At 40.2% G+C, this 25,611-nt stretch overlaps 1 protein-coding gene across 1 annotated transcript; it reads right to left on the reverse strand.

Moving 5' to 3' along the window:
- Positions 1-15,346: 15,346 nt before the first annotated feature.
- LOC118212553 (Fc receptor-like protein 5) lies at positions 15,347-24,450 on the reverse strand. Its single transcript, XM_035390530.1, has 7 exons — positions 24,361-24,450; positions 18,022-18,045; positions 17,384-17,653; positions 16,630-16,917; positions 16,090-16,368; positions 15,650-15,730; positions 15,347-15,554 (listed from the first exon to the last, which is right to left on the reverse strand). Exons 1-7 carry the CDS (start codon positions 24,389-24,391, stop codon positions 15,496-15,498), a joined length of 1,032 nt encoding a protein of 343 aa, XP_035246421.1. The 5' UTR covers positions 24,392-24,450; the 3' UTR covers positions 15,347-15,495.
- Positions 24,451-25,611: the final 1,161 nt, after the last annotated feature.

Here is a 25,611-nt window from a genome sequence, read left to right on the forward strand (position 1 = left end):
ATCAATAAAAAATAGTTTGTTCTTGTTTTATACCATACAATTAGCACCAACTTTGGTCATTAAATTATTTAAGAAAACTACATGAAACCATAACTCAATCAGAATCAGAATCAGAATCGTATTTTATTGCCAAGTACATTCACACATACAAGGAATTTGTTTCGGTCAACACACCGAGGCAGCCATCTGCGGCGCCATCTTATTAGATGAGAAATGAGAGAACAGGAGAAAGGAGGAGGAAAAAAACAGTCCTTTCAATGAAACGAGAGGGCACTCGTTTCATTGAAACGAAGAAAAACCTCAGCACATAGCAACATCATAAAAACATTACAAACATTGCAAACATTACAACAAAACTCGAAGACAATCAAATGAATCTCCCTAGCTCTGTCTTGCTTTTTAAAATGTTGCAGTCTCACAGTGTGGACATTGCGTTTTTCCAAGACACTCTGAAACCGGGTTTGAATACCAGTTAGCTTTATGATCTTCATGGTTTATGGTTCACCATCAATTGTCACCTAGCTAATATTAAAATTATGGGGTTTAGGTCAGAATGGTCTCACAGCATGCTTGTTATCCCGGCTAACTAGCTAGCTAACTATTGAATTGTATTCAAAACAGCAGTTACTACAAACAGAATAGAAAATGGGTAGGAGAAAAAAGATATTGAATCGGGACAGCTATATTTGCTGATCTGTCTCTGAGTACATAGGAGTTGGATTGGCACAAAAATACTGCAGATAGTATTTAGCCGCGTTTCCACCGCAGGAACTATACCCCGGAACTAGGAACCTTTTGAGGAACTCAGTGCGTTTCCACCGCAGGAACTAGGGTCTAAATTTAGTTCTGGGGGCTTTGTTTTACCCCCCAAAACGTTCCTGCTCAGGGGGTAGTACTTTCCGAAAGTACAGGAACCTTTTGGGTGGAGCTTGCAGCGCTGAACATTTCTGATTGGTCGAGAACTCGTAGCATTTGTGTTGTATTTATTTTCCGCCATTACCCGCCATGTTTGAAAATATGCAGCGGCAAACCAATTTATTTTCATAATAACTTCAAATCAAACTTGTATGTTATGCGGCGCAGTAGCCTACTTTTGGTTATAGCCTGTCAACGTCTTGGAATTATAACGTGTGCTCTTCTGTTCTTTTCTTGCTTTAGTATTCGTTTTATAAAATGCTAAGCATTCGTGCTGGGACAGCATATTACGTAGGCTACCAAAACATTCAAACGGATTAATTCGGTTGCTGAATATTTTCTTCCGGATTTTCTTTGTTAGCCCCTTGTAATTGACTCAAAACGTTTGATACAGTTATGTGAGGTATGCAGTAGTTCTGCATAATTAACATTGGTGATACAGTACAAGCAAACTGGAAATCACCTTCCGCACTTTTTATCCGGGTAAAATAACAGGTTAATTCTAGTAATCTTCCCTTTAGCTTTTTCAGACTGCCGTAATTTTACTCAATTTTACTGCCATTTTTCAATTCCACGAAAAGACCAGGAAGACTATGGACTCATTTATGGTGCATGGTTCGCATCTGGAGGGCACACTTCGCTGCTCGGCTAGCAGTAACTTCGAAAGAAAGCAAACGGTGGCTGTACCACTACTAATTTACATTTTCACGCAAGTCCGAGTTTTCGTTCTATTCTTGTCATTTTGCGATTAGCCTATATGGAATTGACGACGAGAAAGTAATAAAACAGCAAATTGTTTACAACGTGTGCATGTTTTCTGCTGTTAATGAATGTGTTTGAGAGGATATATGAAAATCAATAAATACAAAAGTAACCATATATAGTCATTGTTGGTAACCCGTTGTATATAAGTGGAATAAACCCCTCCGGGCTGTCCCGGTTATTAGAAAATAATGTAGGCTACTTCGGTGGTAGTATGGGGTTACAGAAGAAATCATATGACAGATGGACCGACGACAACGTCAGTGGGCTAATTTGCCTAATCTTCGCGGTACTTTAGACCCCGGTGGAAACGCAGACAACCATTGGCTGAAGGAACCTTTTAGTTCCTGGTAAAGTAGTTCCTGGGACTGAAAGTTCCGGGTAATTTTGGTGGAAACGCGGCTTTTGATGCAACTCCACTTCTATGACTTGATGGCAGATAAATTATAAACACATCAATTTCTGGTGGCATTTATGTTTATGTTTGTAGAAATTTCATAGATAAGTAGTGTGGAAACATGCTAACACTTTATGAATGTGCTTTTACTTTCCAGATCATGGTGTATGCCAGGGCTGTGTGGGTGGAGCATGGCAAGGAAGTGGAGGGAACTTCCCCAGACAACTGGATTGATGTTGACAACAAAACTATTACTGTAGATGAAAAAACAAGGGGAAAGGCAGCTTTCTACAATCAACACCCCCCTCAGGATCGCTGGATGACATTCACCTTGGTGAAACATAAAATTACCTCCGGTAAGTTTTTATTAATGATCTAATAAAGCAGCCAAATGAGAAAAATCAAGCCAAAATGCTAGTAGTACAGTCATTTTTATTGTAATTGTATTGTGACTTTAACCTTGCAGTTAACATTTGTGAATGCGATGATTATGACATGACGATCCATGTCGAGGGGGAAGAGGAGGAAAATGAGGAAGTAGGCCAAACACAAGTTTGATGACTATGTTGTTGGTATGCTTCTATGAGAATTGTTGAATCTGTCTTGAGTATCAAAGTTTATTCACCCCCCCCCCCCCGCATGTTTATATCACAGAGATACTGTTCGGGTCCATTTGGCCCGGCAGTGAAAGTGGAGCCAAAAGGGGTCAGAAGTGTCAAATTTAGACCATTTCTTTCTTTGCAAATGTGAGACATAAGGTATTTCCTACTCCCTCCCATATTTCACCCCAATCACGCACACACACCTGCATGCACACATGCACAAACACACACACACAATATATTTCACCCCAATCACACACACACACACACACACATGCACTCACACACACTCAGACACACACACCCGCATGCACGCACACATGGACACACAGACACACACACACACCTGCATGCACACACGCACACACACAGAAACAACATACTTCACCCCAATCTAACACACACACACACACATACACACAAACACTTTCTCCCCATTCTCCCTACTTGAACTGTAAAGTGCGAGAAAGTGCAGATATTACAATGACTTTGACGGGAACCTTTTATTTTCCCACGGGAAAACTCCGCCCACACTCAGCGTACACTCAGCGGGGGAGGGGCGAACCACACAAAAGGGTCTCTGCATGAGAGTCCTACCAACATTACACTCTGCAGCTACATACAGTATACTCACTGTCAGAGCTTGACAAAATGAGCAACACCAGCAAAATGATGACACCCCTGGAGGCTCTGGAATACATCCTTGATCACGACAGTGAAATACATGAGGATGTGTCTGAAGATGAAGACCATCTTGAGGTCAATTCTGATTATCACGATTCTGATTATGAACCATCAGATGAGGAAATTGCTATTCCTATTCCTCCAACAAGACATTCATGTCAAAAAATGATGAAATACAGTGGTCCTCATCCCCCAATATACGTCAGGAAACACAGTCTGCAGAAAACATAATAAAGACAGTGCCAGGGCCCACCAGGATGGCAGTGACTCGTGTCAGCTTTTGAGCTGGTCATTCCAAATTCAATACAGAAAATCATTCTAGAAATGAATAATCTAGAAGAGAGGCACGTTTTTGGGGAGAAGTGGAAGGAGCTGGATGAAACGCATTTACATGTGTATTTGGGGCTCCTCATCCTGGCTGGGGTCTATAAGTCGAAGGATGAATCGACAGCCAGCCCGTGGGATGCAGAGACAGGCAGGGCCATATTTCGAGCCACCATGTCTCTGGAGACTTTTCACATTTTCTCCAGAGTAATCCCATTTGATAATCGGGAGACAAGAGCTGGCAGACGGGAGAGAGACAAGCTGGCAGCTATTAGGACAGTGTGGGACAAGTGGGTAGTGCGGCTTCCACTACTCTATAACCCAGGTCCTAATGTCACAGTGGATGAAAGGCTGGTGGCATTCAGAGGTCGCTGCCCATTTAGGCAATACATGCCTTCCAAACTGGCAAAATATGGCATAAAAATCTGGGCAGCATGTGATGCAAACTCCAGCTATGCATTGAACATGCAGGTTTACACCGAAAAGCCGGGTTGGAGGAGCCCCAGAGAAGAATCAGGGCATGAGGGTCGTGCTCAACATGGCACAGGGTCTCAGGGGTCACAACATAACGTGACAATTTTTTCACATCCTACAACCTGTGACAGGAGCTTCTAAAGAGAAAGCTCACAATGGTTGGAACTGTACGAAAAAACAGAACTGAGCTGCCTGCTGAAATTTTGGTGATCAAGAATAGGGCCTCTCAATCATCCAAGTTCGTTTTCACAGACACCACAGCCCTAGTGTCTTACTGCCCCAAAAAGGGAAAAAATGTTGTGCTCATGAGCACTCTCCATAAAAATGCTGAAATCAGCACCAGAGAGGACCAGAAACCAAATATGATCCTAGAATACAATGCCACCAAAGGGGGGGGGGTGGACAACTTGGACAAAGTAACAGGGTCCTACAGCACCAAGCGAATGACTGTGCGCTGGCCTTTAGTCATTTTTTTTAACATTATTGATGTATCGGCCTACAATGCGTTCGTCATCTGGACAGAGATTTTTCCTGAGTGGAATGTGTCAAAGCTACACAAGAGGCGCATCTTCCTCGAGGAGCTGGGGAAGGCACTCGTGGTACCGCATATAGAACGGAGACAGCACATGCCAAGGACCCCAGCCACTGCAGCCACAGTGAGGGAGATCCAGGAGAGGGCTGCACCTAGTACACCAGTGCCTGAGGTAAGTAAGTGTGTATGTGTGTGTGTGCGTGCGTGCGTGTGTGTGCGCGCACATGCATGCGTGTCAGGGGATCGGGATCAGCAAAAAAGACATAGTAAAGTAATCATCATCCTCATCTTTCTAGGTTGCCGCTGGGGGAAAAAGGAAGAGAAAGAGGTGCCAGGTCTGCAGGCCGTCTGATGACATCAAGACAAGCAAAATTCATTTGCGCAAAGCACTCTGTTACGACATGTCACTCGTGTGCTGTGTAGATACACAGATACACACACGCACATACACACACACACACGCCTTGTTCATATTGCTCATCTCTTGTTCATTTTTGTTCATTTCTGGTTCTAAACATTGTAAATATTGCGTAAATAAAGTTTTCTTTCAATAAAAATCCTTATGACTCATTTGGCTTGATTTTAAGTGAACAGGTCAATTTGACCCTGAACAGAAGAGGTGTCTCACCCCATAAAAAAAGTTTAAAAATGTAAAACAAAATTTTAAAAATTAAATGTTATGTAAAACTAATGTATTTTATATCTAGGTTTTTCCAATGTACAGAAAAAAGAGTTTGAACATGTATTTTTCGTGAAAAACGAGTGAATTATCCTAATGGAACCATGATCTGTGAGAGGTGAATAACACCATTGCACTAAATATTGATTTAATTGTTAGTAATGAGGTACCCAAACAATGTTTATTAGGATTTTTTGGTTTCTGACAACTTTTGGATGTTTAAACATGACCCAGGAACATTTTTGATGTTCCTGACAAATGAACAGAACCGGAGGGTTAATCACGTTGTCATATTGCTTATTACTAATGCAATTTCAGGTTGTATTTAGTGCCTTCGGCACAGGTTGCTGATGTAGGCTACTTTTTAATTTGCCAGAACGTCTCATAATGACAAATGCCGGTTCAGTCGGTTCGCATAAAATCAAACCGGTTTAAGCTCGTACACCGGACCGGACCGGCAAAACCGGAAACTGACCCAACCCTAGTGAACAGAGACCATCTTCATACTATCTTAAAGTCACATGTATGCTGCCGTGTACCCCACCAGTCGTCATGGGTCTGTGCAGTATTGGCACTTGATATTTGACAGGAGAAATAATAACAAATAAGTATAAGGAACTTTAAACCTGGATGTTTTCACATACAACATGTGAACATGCATACTGCCATGTAACTAGCATATTTATAATTTTTTGTTTTTGTTCAACTCTTGCAGTGGCAGTCATGAAATGGGATAAAGGAACTACAGAGGCTACAATCAAGCATCATGCAGAAGAACATCTTAAACATGCACCAGGGAGGAAGGGAGGTGTAGGGCATACAGGAGTGGAAAATAACTAAGTACTTTTGCATGAGTATTGTACAATTTTAATGCATTTGTACTTGAGTATTTCCAGTTTAGGGGACTTTATATTTTTTCTCCCCTGCTGATGGGAGTACGGGTTTCTCTTGTTCTGTCACGGTACGGGGGGTGGGACCCAGGCGCAGAATGGGAAAAAACACGGAACTCAAAAAAGTTGATACAAACAAGACTTTATAAAAAAAAAGCAGAACAAACAAAGAGCCACGAGGGGCATAAAACGAAAACTAAAAAAAAAATACAAGAAAACAGAACTACACCAGTACAGAAAACAAACGGCAGAAACGCACAGAAACACACAGGCGGAAACAAAGTCAGAAACACAAACAGGTCAAAAACACAGGCAGGTACGTACAGTCTGAAACACAAGTCGGAAACAAACACAAGGAACCAGCACCCGAGTCAAGGGAACAAAGAACTTAAATAGACAGGGGGTAACAAGACACAGGTGAACTCAAAAAACAATCAAACCCGAAAAGGAGGGGATAACAAGACACAGGTGGGAACAATGATAGAATAACGAGACAATTGGAAACAATCATACAATTAACAGGGGGGAGCAGGACACATAACAGAAGTGCCGCCATCTGGCGGCCCAACAAGGGAAACACAGACAGGAAAACACAGAACCATGACATGTTCAGCCCAACTGTGATTTAGATCAGTGGTTCCCAAACTTTTAACCAAGCTCCACCCATTCTTTTTTTCCCATGGCACCTCAACTCTTCAAAGAAAAAAAAAACAAGGTTTGTAATGTGTCAGTTTTATGAGCAATGAAACGCATGGTCATTTTGCTGCCCCAGTGACTGATATTTTCACACTGCTGCACACCCCGCCCCAACCCAATCAGTAATGTCAGAGTTCCACTTTGGAGGTACTATAAAAAGGCGCATTCCATTGAAAGTCGGAAGTCAGAAGCTCCCAGTTGGAAAATCAGAATTACGACCTCAGTGCCAGGCTCGGAAAGAAACCATACATATGTAAAATATGTAAATAGTTTATCTAAGGGAGAAGCACGTGATCCCGGAAGCATCTGGTGTTTGTCTGGCTAGTTTCTGAGCACAATATATGAACTGTTATATTAAGCTACCACACTGGTATTGATAAGAATCCAGCTTCAATCGTCTCCGAAAGATGGAAATAATGTTGTTTTATAGTGTATGCCTCCCAGAGTTGAGAGACCAACCCCGAGGTTCCTACTTGGAATTCCGACTTCGAGGGCCATTCCATTGCATTTTTCCTAGTGTAGGAAGTCAGATTTTTCCAAGTTACCACTTAAACGGAATGCACCAAAAAAGCCTGTCAATGAAAAAAAGAGGTTCTCTGACATCACAGATTGGGGTGGGGCAGAATGTGTAGCAGGGTAAAAATATCAACCACTAGGGCAACAGAATGACCAGCAACAGAATGACCGGCAACAGAACAGAAGGATCCACACTAGATCCTTCAGTCATTCAGAACTACCGCCCGGTATCTCTCCTCCCTTTCCTATCCAAAACACTTGAACGTGCTGCATCTAACCAGCTCTCTGCTTTCTTCTCTGAGAACAACCTGCTTGATCCCCACCAGTCTGGCTTCAGGCCTGGCCACTCGACCGAGACTGCACTCCTCTCGGTCAGTGAGTCACTCCATGCCGCACGAGCAGCCTCCCTCTCCTCTGTCCTGATTCTTCTAGACCTCTCCGCTGCATTTGACACTGTGGACCACTCTACCCTCCTGTCCTCCCTGGCAGCAACAGGGATCCGCGGCACAGTCCTTGATTGGATTGAGTCTTACCTCTCTGACCGTTCCTTCCAGGTTGCCTGGGCGGGTAAGGTATCACCACTCCGTCCCCTCACCACCGGAGTTCCCCAGGGCTCAGTCCTTGGTCCCCTTCTCTTCTCCATGTACACCAGATCCCTTGGCCCTGTAATATCTGCCCATGGCTTGTCCTATCACTCCTATGCCGACGACACACAATTCTTTCTCTCCTTCTCCCCATCGGACACACAGGTCCCTGCCCGCATCTCCGCTTGCCTGAGGGACATTCAGAGCTGGATGGACAATCACCACCTGAAGCTCAACCCGGGAAAGACGGAGCTAATCTTTATTCCTGCTCTATCCTCTCCCCTCCTCGACTTTTCCATTTCCTTAGGGGACACCGTAGTGACATCATCACCCTGCGCCAAGAATCTCGGAGTGATGATGGACAACAGGCTGTCCCTCTCCAACAACATTGCAGCAGTAACCCGGGCATGCAGATTTTTCCTATACAACATCCGCAGAATCCGCCCCTTTCTCACCACCTACTCAACCCAGCTCCTGGTCCAAGCAATGGTTCTATCCCGCCTGGACTACTGCAACTCTCTTCTGGCTGGACTACCGGCATCTGCCACCAGACCCCTGCAGCTCATTCAGAATGCTGCGGCTCGTCTGGTCTTCAACCTCCCCAGACACTCCCACGTAACTCCCCTGCTCACTACCCTCCACTGGCTGCCTGTTATAGCTCGCATCAAATTTAAAACATTGGTCCTAGCATACCAGGCAGTCAAGGGATCAGCCCCAGCATACCTCCACAAGATATTCAAACCCTACATGCCAGCCAGATCCCTCCGTTCTGCTACCTCAGGACGCCTAGCACCTCCCCCTCTTCGCACCTGCACTTCCAGAACACGTCTCCTGTCTGTTCTGGCCCCACGATGGTGGAATGACCTCCCTGTGGAGGTCAGAACAGCTGAGACTGTGACCCATTTCAAACGACGACTGAAGGCCCACCTCTTCAGGCTGCACCTCTCCCCATCCCTCCCTTCCCCCCTGTAAATGACTAAACTTAGGGTTGTAACTAGGCAGTCTTTTTCATAGGTGACTTAGGCGCATCAACTGCCTTAACGACTACTTGTATTTTTATTTATTTTTATTTTTCCATAGATTGCGTTGTTGCCGTTCTCGTTGTTAGTGTTAATCAGTTTAACCATCAGGGTCCAAGTTGAACTATGCGGTTGTTCCCTGTACTTGGACCGGTACTTCTCTCTAGGGGTTTCGTCATACTTGTTCCTGGTTATGGTTATACACTTTGTTGTACGTCGCTCTGGATAAGAGCATCTGCCAAATGCCTGTAATGTAATGTAATGTGTTTCAAAACTCTATATACTATATAAGTGATGCTGCATAAATTTGTCTGTAAATGTCTTAAAATTGATAAATGAGTCGCAACAATTTCAGAATTAAATTCCATTGAACTCTTGGTCCTTATGGTGATTTTTTTTTTCACTTGGCAGTTAACTTTATTTATTAGAATTTTGTTTTATTTTTCAAATTGTTAATATTTTGCTGAAAAATATGAAAAAATATTCTCTTGTCATTTCAAACAATGTGTAATCTTGAATAGATCAGATGTCACACATTTCCAATTGTAAATAAGGCTATTAAAAAGTCTTGGCACACCTGTATGTCTTGAACAGGTGCATCTGAGGGTAGGTATCAATTTTTTATTTTCAATTTAAAAGAAGTAGTCCTGCACAATACCTTCACTAGAATCAGTTTTATTGAATACCATGTTTTGGTCATCCAACCTTGGAACAATAGCCTGATGAAGCTAATAGTAAGTGAAGACAAGATGGGACTCTGGCCTCATTTACAATTAAAGAAGTAAATTTGGTTTAAATGGAGTGCAACGGGGATGTCTGAAATGAGTCCAAGAAAGACGCCATAAAAACTTTCATTTTGAACCATATGAATCTGTCCTTTGGATGACTGTAAATGACGTTGAAAAGACGTCTGAAATGATGTCGTAAAAACTTTCATTTTGAACCCTGTAAGGATGTCACTTGGACGTCAATAGTGAACGTTTAAAAGATGCTTAAAAAATATGTCTTTTTAACGTTCACTATGGACGTCCAAATTAAGTCAATAGTGAACGTTTAAAAGACGTTTAAAAAAGACATCTCAAAAACTTTCATTCTGGCTTCTCAGTGGATGTCTTTTGAACTGTCGACAAAACGTTAAATTGACGTCTTTAAGCTAAGTTATAAAAATATAAAATAACTACCTAACTACTACCTAAGATTAAAAGCTAATTATAACTATAGCTATAAAATCGAAAAATCTATAAATTAGCTTGCTAGCTAAATATTTATATACACACAGTAGAAGTTACTAGCTAACGTTAGCAAGTAACTAACCTAGCCAGCTAGTAGTAGTAGTAGCCACCTAAATATAAAATTGGAAAAACCTAAAAATGGATAAAATCTAAAAAGTGGAAAAATCTAATAATTGAAATACAATATCAAAGTGACACTAGAAGTAGAAGGGCGCAAGCATGTTCCATCTGAGTCGTGACAATATAAGTGTGCGTCGGGAGCACAGTACCAGTATGTGTAGTTCCTAAGCGTACTAAACGTACAGACCGTTGTACCTGGTACTTGTCATGGGTCAATCGTGCTGCTGATATTTTGTGAGTCATATATGTCATGAGTACCGCATACCAATAGTTAACTGGTTCCCAATTTGTAACTAAAAATATTGCTTATTGAAAATTGCCCCATTCATTTTCCCACTGACAAATTTGCGGGAAAACATGGGGAGTGGCTTGGTGACGTTAATGTGAAGTAGCTAGCACAATCGGACAGCACTAACCCATCGGCACTGAAATTTTTTTCACACCCTCAATAAATGGAAAAAGTCCCAGTAGGAGATTGAATTAAACCTTTTAAAGTTATATATTTTATGTAACGTTATCGATTTCGCTTGGCCACAGTGAGTGAAACTATGCTCAGCATATAGTTTCTATGTAAATTACGCCAGAAGGATTCAGTCTTGTTGTTTGCTACCTAAACTTCACAGCACACTTGTAGCAAGACAGTGTCCCATCGACATAATACATGTGGTTAACAACATAATAACAATGCTAATCCATACTGCCGTATTCTTTTATTTAGTTTTCTCCTGCATGACGTCTTCAGAAATCAGATCCGGCTCTGCTCCACATACCCCGGCTTTATTTCGATCATTATAATATATTGATGAACTCGATGGCAATGTAAATAACGGTCAATGATTCGCAACAAGACTGGGTGCAACTTGCAAAATTCCAAGACGTCTGATTGTAAACGTTCTAAAACTGCACTTGGCGATTCGACAAGGACGGTCTTTTAAAACCTCTGGGCAGGCAACGGCTGTGCTACTAGCCAGTTCACACCGCTGCAATTTTCTCTGCAACATTCTAAAACCGTTTCGCCTCATTGCGAATCATTGATCTGAACTGGCCTTAAGTTAGCTACACTGCAACGTTGCAACAAGGTAGCATTGCATTCGAGAGACGGTTTGCGAGGTCGGTACCGGTCGGTAGCGTTAGCTAGCATTTTTTTCTAATTGTTAGCTGACATTAGATTGTGTTAATTACATTAGCTAGCTAGCTAACGCAACATTACCTGATATGAGAGATGAATACTGTGCGCAACATTGTCTAAACTAATGTTGGTTTTCGTGACATGGTCCGGTAGCTAGCGTTAGCTGTGGAAATAGCTATGTAATTTAGTAAAGTTACATTGTCATTAAATGTAATACGAAATCTACATCAACAAATAATATGATCTCTCATGTTACACAAAAACTTTTTATGGTTCCATAACTCCCCCAACCCCCCCTTTCTCTGTTATTGTAACGCATGCAGACACCGAAAAAAACAGTATGCCGCTCACACACAAGTGAGTTGAAGAGCGAGCCTGTTGCGTTAGTTCCGCCTACCCTCTCTGGCGGATCAACCACTGATGGGTGATGAAAAACACGTCACTAACTGTGCGCCGCTTGTGATTTTTTCCCAGGAATGTCGCCACAGACACCAAGTATTTTAATCATGAATTATGATAATAATAATAGTATAAATTAATATAAAAATAGGCTCAATCACCATTGTGTTACCCAATGCAGCGATAGATAGTGACTTAAAAGACATTTATTTTAATGAAAATCTTCGAGATTATTACTTTAACGTTACCCAGTATTTTTTTAATGACTTTTGTTAAGCACATGGGATTACTGATGTTATCAGCCATATTAGCAAACGTCAATATAACCTTATATTCGACTTCCATCCGCCTAGATTTGTGTGCCATGCTTGATTCTCCTCCTGTATCGTCAAAGTCTGACTCCCTCCCTTTCAGTTTATTTGTGGCAGTAACCACTTGAGACCATTCCTCGCTATCCCATATTATTGCAGAATCTCCTTCATCCGAACCCGACTCCATCCTCTCCAGTCACAGCACAGCCGTCACTAACCCGCCACATCAACCCTGCTCTCTGGCCCATGCTAGTTGGAGTGTGGCTGGCTTGCTTGAACGCCTTCTGGGCTCCCGGCTGTGAACTTGAGCAGCTGTCCAATCAACAAGCATCGCGATAAGCATCGCGCACCAATCAGAGAGTAATTTAAGATGCAACTTCATGGAAACACCCATATAAAACACCCGGTTTTCGAATACTCAGTTATCTCCTAGAGTCAAAGTTGTTTGCTTGGTTTAACCATTACTATACCAGAAAGACTTTGACCATAATACGTTCGCCTGTTCATCTCTGTTGCTGTCGCAGTGTTTTGGTGTGAGAATTGTTTGGGCAGCGTGAGAGTGTGAGACTGAATGTGAAAGCGTGTGTCACACGCCAGGAGCGTGAGAGTTGGCAACCTTGCTTTGTGTCTTGTCGGCTTTTGAACAGCAAATGTAGCTTAGCTGAATTGCAAAAGGAATACATTTTATATTTTTTCCTAGTATTTCCAAGTATTTTTCAAAAGGCCTATTGCCCCCTTGGTTGTGCCTTGACAACCATATACACTCAGCATTCCATTAGCCACTTGGCTAGCACCATTCTTCACTGTGCTGAAGCTGAAATCCAAATTTCAACAAGAAAGGATATTGTAGGCATCCAACTTAAAATTTTTGCTGAAAAAATAAGAAAAATGCATCCAGTTAAAAAACAGAATACAATAGAACTATGCTCTTACTAAGCAAACTTATCCTGCACAGAACTCATTACTTCAGAACATGTCTACATGCAACAAGTCCCACCTCCGAAAATGGTTGTGCAGAACTTACATAATCAGTTATTGGGGTCAATGCAATGCATGTTCAGAGCGTTCTCTATATATCCCGAAAAGTGTTCCCAATCCTCAAATATGAAGATCAACAAATCTCTGTAAATTGTGCGTTTTCATCCAACAGTGGTATTGATCAAAGACAAATTTGTTTTGCTCCATGTGACAGGATAATGTCTGTATTACTGTTGCAATCCCTCCCAGACAGACTGACCACAGCCATTGTTCTGGTGCATTTTCATTGTATAAAGAAGTGTGTGTGCTTTGTGATTTTGGAGATAGAGTGGGTTCTGTGCTGGCATTAGTTTTGGGCACTGATGGCGATTGCCAACCAAGGAGAGAATGAGGCTCAATGACAGCAAGCATTGGCAGAGCTACCACGTGCAACCAGCAAATCACTGGTCTGAAGCCTTCACTGTTTTATGTGGCAGAGAAAAACCTACTGAATCTTTATTCACTGGCTTTTCATTTCACACAGATGTTATATTTTAATTGTTCCCAGTACAAATAAAGACAGAATATTGTGAGTTTCTCACAACAGGTTCCATCTTGATCAGCATGCAGTGAATCAGAGCAGTCTCAGTTCAATTAAACACTCATCTTCCATAGGCTGGGAGCACTGTGGCTGAGGGCAATGTGCACTTTTTAACAGCTACAGAACTGCTCACAACAAATACAAAATGTTCATGGTAAATTGGAAACTAATCATTTTAGCTTCTCACTAAAATTTATTTATTTCTTAGTTTACTTAGATACTGATTGCTGTATGAGATTGTGGGTTACAGGCAAAAGTGATAGAATTGATTTTATTTATTTAACCTTTGATAAACCATGAATTGAGATTATGTGAACAGAGACCTGACCAAGATGGCAGCAGACATTTTTCTTTTATTTTACATCTCTTATACCATTGCTACAACTGAAATACATGGAAAAACTAATAAAATGGCATTTAAAAAACTTTTAATTAAGTACAAAACTAAAACCATTATCTATACATCCACTAAATAAATAATCTTCCTCTGCTAGATGGCACTAGAGTATGGATTATACAGAGTTGTCTATCACTAGCCAATCAGCTATCAAAAACATAAGAAAAGAGAAAAAACATTTAACAATGATAACAAAGTACACATTTACATTGGTATGATGCATTTAGCTACTTGTATCATGAGCAGATAGCCAGTGTTATTTACTCAATAACTGTACTACGTTAATATTATCCAACTTAATAAATTCTGCACCTCTGACCACGAAAATGCTTAGCTAGAGGTAATGTGTTAAAATGCTGGATAAACATGCTTATCCTGATCAGGGTTGCGGGGGGAGCTGGAGCCTATCCCAGCGTGCATTGGGCAAGAGGCAGAAATACACCCTGGACAGGCCGCCAATCTATTACAGGGCACACACACCATTCACTCACCCACTCATACCTATGGGCAATTTGGAGTCTCCAATCAGCCTACCTGCATGTCTTTGGACTGTGGGAGGAAACCCACATGGAGAACATGTAAACTCCACACAGAAAGGCCCCAAGCTGAGATTTGAAGACACAACCTTCTTGCTGAGGCGACAGTGCTACCCACTGCACCATCATGCCGCCCATATATATAAGCTGTAAGTTGTTAACCCATTACTTGTTCCCTGAAAAAGGCCTTTTTTATAACTCTGAAATTTACATTATTTTTCCGTTTTTGGTAACCTAAACTTTTTTTTTAAACCTCAGGTCATGGACTGGACTTGAACTGCTTAAATTTCAATAAAACTGGAAAAATGGGGGTGTTATAAAAGTGTTGACTGGTAGTGTGTATATATATATATATATATATATATATATATATATATATAAGAATTAAATTTCACAATAAAATCACTGGATCACACTACTCAGAACTGACATTAGTAATTTTACAGCCCTAGAAGTGGTCCCGTCAATTGTTTTATCTGGTTGATTCTGCCAGTTTGGCTACAAGGGCGCGTAGGAAAATGGGAGACACTTATGGATTGCATTTATTTACTTATTACTTACTTACTTACTTATGGTCATGAAGTCTGGGTTGGGTCCAGGTCGTCCACTAAACTGTCAGTGAGAAAAATGCTGCAACCCCTCATGCAAGCTGATAAACATCACAATAAAAAATAATCCTGAGCTCTCAAACGTTCTTCGTTCCATGTAAGCACACTAATCCAGCTTCTGTGCGGAGTATTTACATCGCAGGTTCCACATTCTCTTCAGTGTATTTGACAGCTGCTTCATTAGATGACCCTGCACGTCAACAAACATGTAAAAAATTCAACAGATGAGAGAACTGTGAGTGAGAATGAACAAAGTAAATATGCATCCCAGTAAAATGACATCACCTGATCTCCGGCACCATTTCACGCACAGAATAATGGAGGCTAACAGGAGAGGGGCAGAGCCCAGACCAAACACCAGTCTGTCTATAGAGAGAGATATAGATTAGTCCTATATATAGCTATATGTTGCTTGCATACAGTCCAGATCAGTGGTTCTCAACTCGGGCCAGAAAGGGCTGGTGTGGGTGCAGGCTTTTGTTCCAACCAAGCAGTTGCACACCAGATTCTACTAATCAAGGTCCTTAGTAAAGACTCCAAAGGTTGATTAGTAGAATCAGGTGTGTAACTGCTTGGTTGGAACAAAAGCCTGCACCCACACCGGCCCTTTCTGGCCCGAGTTGAGAACCACTGATCTAGATGAAAGCATCTGGTAAATGAATGCCATGTCCTAGAAAGCAGTGTAAATATATTAAGGATTAAGTGCCATATCTAAACTGACTTGCCTGAGACTGCAGTCAGAGTGATGGAGTCACTTCGCTGTGATGTCACATTCCTCCCCTCCAGCCTTCCCTCACACCAGTACTGCCCCTGCTCAGACCCAGCAGCACCAGAGATGGTTACATTGTACTCCTTAGTGAAGGATATGGCTGTCTGGGGCTGCTCTTTGTACCAGAAATATGTCCAGTTGCTGTAGGAGTCCACCACACACTTCAGGGTGACAGTCTCTCCAGTATACAGTGGGCGCAATTTTGGCTCTATAGTCAGAGTAGCCTTAGGTAGTGCTGTGGATGCAGACAGACTAGGTTACATTTCTGGTGTCATGCCAACAAAATTTTGAGAAAAGAAATCTGTTTTATTTCTATTTTCAGTGATACTTCTAAAAGATATTCATGACTCAGTCGTGAATCCTAAACGTTATGATACCAGTAAGAAACAGGATCTCAGAATCATCACAGGAGAAATAATATGGCTTTACAGTTAGACTCAGTGCATTATTGGATTTTGCAAGCTTTACACAATGAAGAGAACCAGTCAGCACTCACCTGATACCTGTATGTGGACTGGGTAACTGTACTCTGTGTACCAGACTGGGTTTCCTCTCCCAGCTCTACAACAGTACTCTGCTGTGTGTGCAAGAGCAGCAGTGTGCATACTTTTAGCTGTACTGGCAATAAGGGCAATATCATATGATCCAGTTCCTTTCTGTATCGTCTTGTGCCAGTAATATTCCCAGCCAACAGATGTCACTGTAACCTCACAAAAGAGTCTGACAGTTTCGCCTGCATATATCTGCTTGAGTGGAGAGACGGTCAGGACAGGCCGAGGTTTCTCTGCAACAGCGAGAACAGAACAATTCTGTACCCCATCTTCGTAATAATGGTCTCATCAAATACACAAAGCAAACTGATTCAGCATGTGATGGACTCAAAATGGCCTTGGGTGGTGCTGTGAAGATGAACAGACTGGGTCACAGGTCTAACTGTTAGCATAACATAGACAAGGCTACAGAGGGACAATCATTCTTTGATTAGGGTTAATTCAATGCAGTAGGATTTCTCATTCTATGAGAACAGATAAAATGGGCTACATTCTGTGGATTTAAATATGTAAAATACTAACAAGAGAAACAAGACAGAGTGTGACAGTCAGAAATTAAAGACAGGAATAGGTGGCACAACCAGCCTATTTAGTGAACGTGTGTAAATGAGATATTTCACTGAAGTAAAGGAACTGGTACCAGAAACATAAATGTGCTTTGGGGCAGACTAAATCACCTGATGGGCCGTTTTGACTCACCTGACACAGACAGTTTGACATCATCACTGTAGAAATAGTAATCAGTGCACTTGTATGAACCATTGTGGGCTTCAGTAACAGATGAGATAGTGTATGTGTCGTCAGTCCATTTTGAAGTTTTGTAAACTTGGGTCCAAGTGTGTGGTTTAGTTTTATACCATGTGAATCCACTCCTTATGCCTTTCTGTCCAAAACACCTGAGTCTGACAGTCTCTCCAGTGAATATCAGAGGCGAGTTAGGATGCAGAGTCAGTACAGGCCTTGGGTGCCCTGTACAAACAGAACATCCACCATGTAAGTACACATGTTTTAATACTTACAGTCAAGTTAATAGTGTCCTGATTAATAATGTGGCTCCATAAGTTAAAAACATTAAAGATCTGCTTCTGTTAGCAACCTCTGTATCAAACCCTTTTGTAGGATGAGCCTTGACTCTCACAGATCCAGACATCACTGTCCACATATGCCGTCAAATTCAACATCTCATAATGCTGTTCTACAGACTTATTGTGAATGCTGACATTGTTATACATTGTTTACATTTTTATGAATTATCATTGCTGTTTGAATATTTTTTGTCTGAGATGAAATAGTAACAGAAGGTGGTTTTGTCTGAAAATCTATGAGCTCTAACTCACCCAATCTGATCAGTAGACTCAGCACTGCAACAGAGAACAGCCAGGAATCATTAACAGGACCAATATAATGGCCAACGAAATGCATGAATGAAGTACAAGAGAAAACAACACAACAACATATACACAGATCAGCCACAACATTAAAACTGCCTGCCTAATATTGTGTAGGTCCTCATCGTGCCGCCAAAACAGCTCTGACCCGTCGAGAGTTTTTAAAATCATGTGTAAATAATTCACCCTCTAACAATATCTTAGCTTTTTATAGCCCTGAAGCAAATAATAATGTAATAAACTACCACTAGTGTAATAACTCCCAATAATGTAATCCATTTCAAATTTTTATGTAATAAAAACCAATAATGTAATAAGTAGTAGTAGTAGTAGAAACTCTAGAATAACAGTCCCCTATATCAGAACTGCTGGGTCACTGTCTTCTTTTAAATCTCATTTAAAGACACATTTCTGTAGGCTTGTTATTAAGGATTCATCTTAAACATTTTACTGGGTGTTTTATTGTTTGTATGTCAATGTATTATTACTGTTATTTTAGGTCTGACCCTGTTGTCTTTTTCCATTTAATATTTCTTAATATTCTCATTTTATCTTTTTTTTTTGTCTGTAAAGCACTTTGTGCTGTATTACTTTAAATATGCTATATATGGAATTAATCACAAAAATGAGAAATGTTTGCATTTGTCAAATGAGCCCTAACTGATCAGCCCTAACACTAATCAATCAGCTCTCTATCAAGGTGTATCAGCACGGATCTTTGACAACTGCTACAGCTCTGTTTATGTATACTGTACCCTGTTTGTTGTCTAATGTTAGACGACATGTACTAAACCCTGGGTAGATTGCTTAAGATTCAAACTTTCTCTCAAAGAGCCTAATTCATACTCTTAAGACTGGAGGGAATATACTTCAAGATTTTGCACTTTTATAACGCATGCTTCATTTACAACATCACACGTGTCCTATTTGAGAACAGAGTGCATACACAGTCACTCAATGGTAGAGTCGCTCACAAATCACTTTTGTGGGGAATGAATGTTCTAATGTAGTGTACAGTTGCAATAAAAATTATTCCACCCCTGTGGAAACTGTAAATATTTTTAAATGTATGCTATTTGGAGACTTGAAACTAAAAAAAGCAACATGTATGTCATTTGTGTCATTGTGTCATTTTCTTTTAAAATTCAAAATAAAACTGTATTTATTAAGATTTCCGAGTGGCACGTAAATTTTGTATTTCAGCCATATAATAAATATTCAACCCCCATTCAATATCACCCTTTTTTAAATATTTGCTGGTCTGTAGAGTGACTAAATTTTGTGGAAACACACTTAAGCCCTTAGGAAATCCATAACGATACTCTTTGCTTCACCTGTGATAAACATATAAATCCCACCGATACACTTCTTCACATCAATTTGAAGCTGACTACCAAACATGCCAAAGACAAAGGAGCACTCTCAAAAGTTAAGAGAAGAAATTATTTCATTGCATAAAAAAGGCAATGGATACAAAAAGATCTCCAAGATATTTAAAGTTCTAAGAGACACAATTGGCAGCATCATAAGGAAGTTTAAAAGTCATGGAATAGCAGTAAACCTACCTGGACGTGGAAGGAAGAATAAAGTTACATCAACTGTTATCAGGCACATCGTAAGAACTGCTGAGAAAACCCCTCATATTACTGCCAAAGGCTTACAGGATGACCTTTTGAAAGCTGGAACAAAAGTATCAGTACAGACGATAAGAAGGATATTGAACAAGCAAGGCCTTCATGGCCGGACACCTCGCCGCACTCCACTCTTAACCAGTAAGCATATGAAAAATCGACTTGAATATGTAAGACGTCATTTGGATAAGTCTATGGAGTTTTGGGAGAATATTTAATGGAGTCACGAGACAAAACTGGGATTGTTTAGACCCATGGATAATCAGCATGTCTGGCTCAAGAAAGGTGCAGCTTATGACAAGAAAAACACCATCCCCACAGTCAAGTATGGAGGTGGGTCAGTCCTTCTGTGGGGGTGTTTTGCTGCTTGTGGTACTGGCAATCTTCAGCATGTGACTGGCACCATGGATTCCTTGAAATACCAGGCCATTCTAGAGAAGAATGTGATGCCCTCAGTGCATAAGCTGAAGCTTGGTGATCATTGGACTTTCCAGCAAAACAATGAGCCCAAGCATATATCCAAGTCAACCAAAGCTTGGTTCAGGGAAAGATCTTGGAATGTCCTTGACTGGCCTTCTCAGTCCCCACATTTAAATCCCATTGAAAATCTTTGGTAAGATTTGAAGAAATCAGTGGCATCACAAAAACCAAAGAATATCAGTGAACTTGAAGCATTTGCACAGGAAGAATGAGCCAAAATTCCAAAAGAGAGGTGTCAGAGGCTTGTGAGCACTTATAGGAAGCGTTTATTGGAAGTTATAAAAGCTAATGGTGTTTCCACAAAGTACTGATTTTGGGGGTTGAATAATTTGGTCATTGATTTTTTTAGAGAGAATTTCATTTTTTTCCTCATAACAAATAGTAAACTCAGCTGTATGTTTTCAAAATCACTTGAACATGTTCTAATAAACATGTATTTCTGTTTACAAAGGCCTTAGTTGATACATTGTCATGAAATTTTATTCACATCACAAAGACATCTTATGGGTTAGAGGGGTTGAATCATTTTGATTGCAACTGTATATCTTATCTGTGGAATTTATCAAAATAATAATATGCCGCCATGTTAATACCATGCAAATATTGGGTCCAAAAGAGTATTAAGTCTTGTTCTGCACAAATTAAATATAAACTATTAGCATCTATTAATTCCCCATACAGTGTAAGGCCATTTCAAATGTCATCATGCATATCTTTGGAAAGTTGAGGCCACAAGTTTACATACACCAAGGCTACAGATATTTAAACTCACACCATGTTGACTGTCTCTGTAAACAGTCTGGAGGATTCCAGAAATTGATGTAATGACTTTAGAAGGTTCTGATTGGCCAATTGTCATAATTGTGAGTTCATTGTTACCTGTGGCTGTATTTAAGGGCCTACCTTTAGAACCACTGCCTTTTTGCCCTTGATACCATGGGAAAAGCAACACAGCCAAGACCTCAAAAATAAAATTGTGGACCTCCACAAGTCCGGTTCCTCCTTAGGAGCAATTTCTACAGCAGCGACTAGTGAGCTGAAAATTGGTGGGGTGCAAAACTTTCCTTTAAACTAATCATTGATCTCAAACTGTTTTCATTCATTTTCCTTTATTATCAAGCGTGCCAACGATTGGACTAATCAAATGGCGAGTAGCCTAACACAGCGTCTTCATCAAGTAGTCTACACTTAACAAACAAGATACACCAGTCTGTTATCTACCATGTTGCTTTCAGAATAACCAGCAAAAACAAAACCTGCACTTCAAGATTGTTTACAATCTACGCATTGCAGATATTTGCCATGAATACGAGTGCGGAGAAAGAAGTGCATGTATCCACAAATAATGTTGATTAAAAATGTGCACAATTTTGTACTGCAAATGAAGATGAATGTAGGCTATAAGGCCGAGGCTACTCGCTAAAATTGCCTATTTGGGGAGAGCTGGCTATATATGATAGTATTGACTAACCTATTTTGTTGAATAATTGTATTGATACTCAAGGAAAATCAGGGGAAGTTTCCGCCACTGCTTAGTGATTAAAAGGAATTTTTCTAAATCACATTAATCATTTAATCTCCCTAACACAATGCGAAGAACTGTGTGTCACTTTCCAATTGATTAGGCAGATCATTTGCATGCTTGTTAATCACTGAAAATTAATTAAAACATTTTCAGATCAATGATTAGTTTAAAGTAAAGTTTTGTGCCCCACCAATTTTCAGCTCACCAGTCACTACTGAATTTCCAAACTGAAGGTACCACAAGCATCTGTACAAACAATTGTATGCAAATATAAAAATCTTGGGACCACACAGACACTGCATCTTTCCGGAAGGAGGCACAAATTAACTCCCAGGGCCGAACAAACTTTGGTCCGAAAGGTTCAACTAAACCCCAAGGCAACAAAGGAACTGGTGAAGGAGTTGGATACATTGCGTACCAAAGTATCTACATCCACCATTAAGAGAATCCTACATTTCCATGGCCTGAAAGGCTGTCGCGCAAGGAAGAAGCCCCTACTCCAAGACTGGCATAAAAAAAGCCCAAATGAAGGTTCCAGGGGATCACCATTACGAAGACCTAGCCTTTTGGAGGAGTGTTTTCTGGTCTGATTAAACAAAAATTGAACTGTTTAGCCATAATGATCAGCTCTATGTATAGAGGAAAAAGGGTGAGGCTTTTAACCCAAAGAACACCATCCCAACTGTGAAGCATGGGGGTGGCAGCATGTTGTGGGGGTATTTTGCTGGAAAAGGGACTGGTGCACTTCAGAAAATAGATGGCATCATGTGGAAGGAGGATTATCTAAAAATACTGAAGCAACACCTTAAGACATCATCTAGAAAGTTAAAACTGGGTCACAACTGTGTCTCCAGCAGATGATCCTAAGCACGCCTCCAAAATTGTAACAAAGACAACAAAGCGAAAGCATTGGAGTGGCCTTCACAAAGCCCTGACCTGAATCCCATAGAAGATTTGTGGACTAAACTGAAAAAGCATGTCCAAGCAAGGAGGCCCACAAACCTGTCTGAGTTATACCAGTTCTGTCAGGAATGGGCAAAAATATTGGCAAAGTATTGTGAGAAGCTTGCGGAAGGCTACCCAAGTGTTTGATTCAAGTTAAGCCATTAAAAATGTATGTAAACTTCTGACCCACTGAAAATCCGATATAGTACATAAAAGCTGAACTAAATCTGTCTCTTAGCTATTATTTTGAAATGTCCTCTTATGGAAATAAAGTAGATACCCTAATTGACTTAACACAGGATGGTATGGCAACATGAAATGTATGGAGTTGTGCAAATTGAGTTTTAATGTCTTTAGCCTATGTGTATGTAATCTTTTGGCCTCAACTGTAACACTATTAACATTAGTCTTAGTTATCCATACTGAAAATATTTGTATGGTTGTCAGTGCTCTGAATAGTATGAATTAGGCTCTTTGAGAAAAGATTTGTATCTAATGCAATCTGCCAAGTGGTGAGTACATGTTGCTTGAAGTACACTAGACATATGTACAGGGCTGTAGCAGTTGTCAAAGGTCTGTGCTGACAGACCTTGATGTTAGCATTAGGGCTGATCAGTTTCTTGTCTGGTGTGGCTTTTGGCAAATGCAAACATTTCATTTAAACATAGTATATTGTGATTAATTTCATTTGTTTTCCCTGAGAGGTTTAATCAATCCTTTGTATAATTATGCATGTACTGTAACATTGATTGGATATTATTGTCATATGAAATAAAAACAATAATTTATTTATCACACAAAATTTAGATAGCATGGTAGTGTATCAAATGTTCAAGTCATATTTTCAATAAATTCTTCACTATTGATCTGCTCTCTCAGATCAGAGAGTTCCACAAGGAAATCAATCAGACAAACTTTTCAGTGCTGTTGTCCTCAAATTTCTAACCGGACAACATTTTTACCTGTTTATGAAACCAGATTAGGGTAAAACTTTCACTCATTCATTTTGAACCCATACATTAGCCCAGTGGCAGAAGTACAACCTCACTCAATTTTCAATTAAAACAAAAATCTTAAATAACAATAGGTGTTTTTGTTGAATAATGTTGTTCAATGCTAATTCAGACAACTCCAGCTTATACTACACAAACTCAAATATTGTTTGAGTTGAGATATATGCTGAGTTTGACAAAAATCTCATTTCAAAAAATCTAAAATTGAATTTGCATAGCGCTCTGTACAGAGACACTCTGACAAAGATGCTTTACATAAAAACAGGAAATAGTAAAAACTGAGCCCCCCAAAACCAAAAAGTGACTAGATTAACAAGTTAATCGTAACTGGCCTTTTGCTTGTTCTGACAAAAACCAAATCAAAGATGTGCCAAAACTCGTAATATGCCTCAAATCAAGGTATAACACACACCATATCTAAATCTGACGCAAAACTGTATCTCCTTTCTTCCCTATAATTCATTGCTCATTATTCAAGGTACTTGATCTACTGAAGTAAAAGCATATTTCGTCATTCAAGCTAATACTTTTCGTATTAGGTCACATCAGACGAAGGTACCTAAGCATATTTTAGCAAATATGTATTATATAGTCAAAACAGACCTTAAAAAAAAAAAAAAAAAAAACAAACAAAAAAAAACATACCTGTGTACTAAAAATCATTAGATTATAAAACTGATTTTACATTACTCACCTATCAATGCCACCCTTTGGTTTACCAGCATGATTTCAGTTGTTAAAAGAGTGGCAGAAATAACCTTATAGCTTATGTACAGCACAGCCAGTGCTTTCTTTTCATTCTTGCTTGTGTGACCAGCGAGTTACTAAAAATTCACACCCCTGCAGGCTTCTGTGGTTTTACACTTCCACTTCAGTTAGGGTTCTTCACTTCAAAAGAGTGGCACAAAGAATTAATGACACTTGTTTAAGGTGATCTAGCAGAGGTAAATGACAACCAATAAATGTTGTCTACATTGTTTGGATAAAGAGATGCATATATACAATGAGTATTTTTGCATAATTTTTATTACCTAGCTGGTTTAAAATACAAATTATGTCCTAAATATATTGGTCCCAGGCTAACGGTTTCACTGGTACTAATAATTACACCGGATACAAGGGCTTTTTTTCTTTTCACTCTTGCTTGTGTGACCAGTGAGTTATCTAAAAACGCACACCCCTACAGGCTTCTGTGGTTTCAAACACTTCCACTTCACGTAGGGTTCTTCACTTCAAAAGAGTGGCACAAAGAATTAATGACACTTGTTTAAGGTGATCTAGCAGAGGTAAATGACAACCAATGTTGTCTACATTGTTTGTATAAAGAGATGCATATATACAATGAGTATTTTTGCATAATTTTTATTACCTAACTGGTTTAAAATACAAATTATGTCCTAAATATATTTGTCCCAGGCTAACAGTTTCACTGGTACTAATAAACCGAATACCCCCCCCCCCTCCCCCTTCTGACTGGACAGGTACATCTGCAGAACATCACCCACGCATTTCCTGTCTACAGACAAGAAAAACCAGCAACAGCAGAGATCAGAAAACCACAGCTGCTCACAGTGGCAGATAGAGAATAATGTACATGAACTGCGTACATACTACACTAAGCAACGTGTATGGCCTGCTGGTTAAACACTGGATTCCTCTGCATCCTCCAATCGTAGTTTCACTAACTCAGTATAGCAAAGCAACCAGCTGATTGTATGCACTTTAGAGGATGAGGGTTACAATCTGTGCACTCATGAGTTTACGCAGGATGGGGGTGCAAGTCTGTAGCAACTTAAACATTTCTAGCCAGAACAAATCACAATGCACCCTTGGAGACATAATGAACTCTATAATTAACTCTACAAAAAAGGCAGCATCAGAGTTGTAAAATTCAGATTAATATGTAAAGTCCAGCCCAGCTGGAAGAGCAGCTATAGCACAACAT

The sequence above is a fragment of the Anguilla anguilla genome, chromosome 1, assembly GCF_013347855.1.
Source record: "Anguilla anguilla isolate fAngAng1 chromosome 1, fAngAng1.pri, whole genome shotgun sequence".
NCBI lineage: Eukaryota > Metazoa > Chordata > Actinopteri > Anguilliformes > Anguillidae > Anguilla > Anguilla anguilla.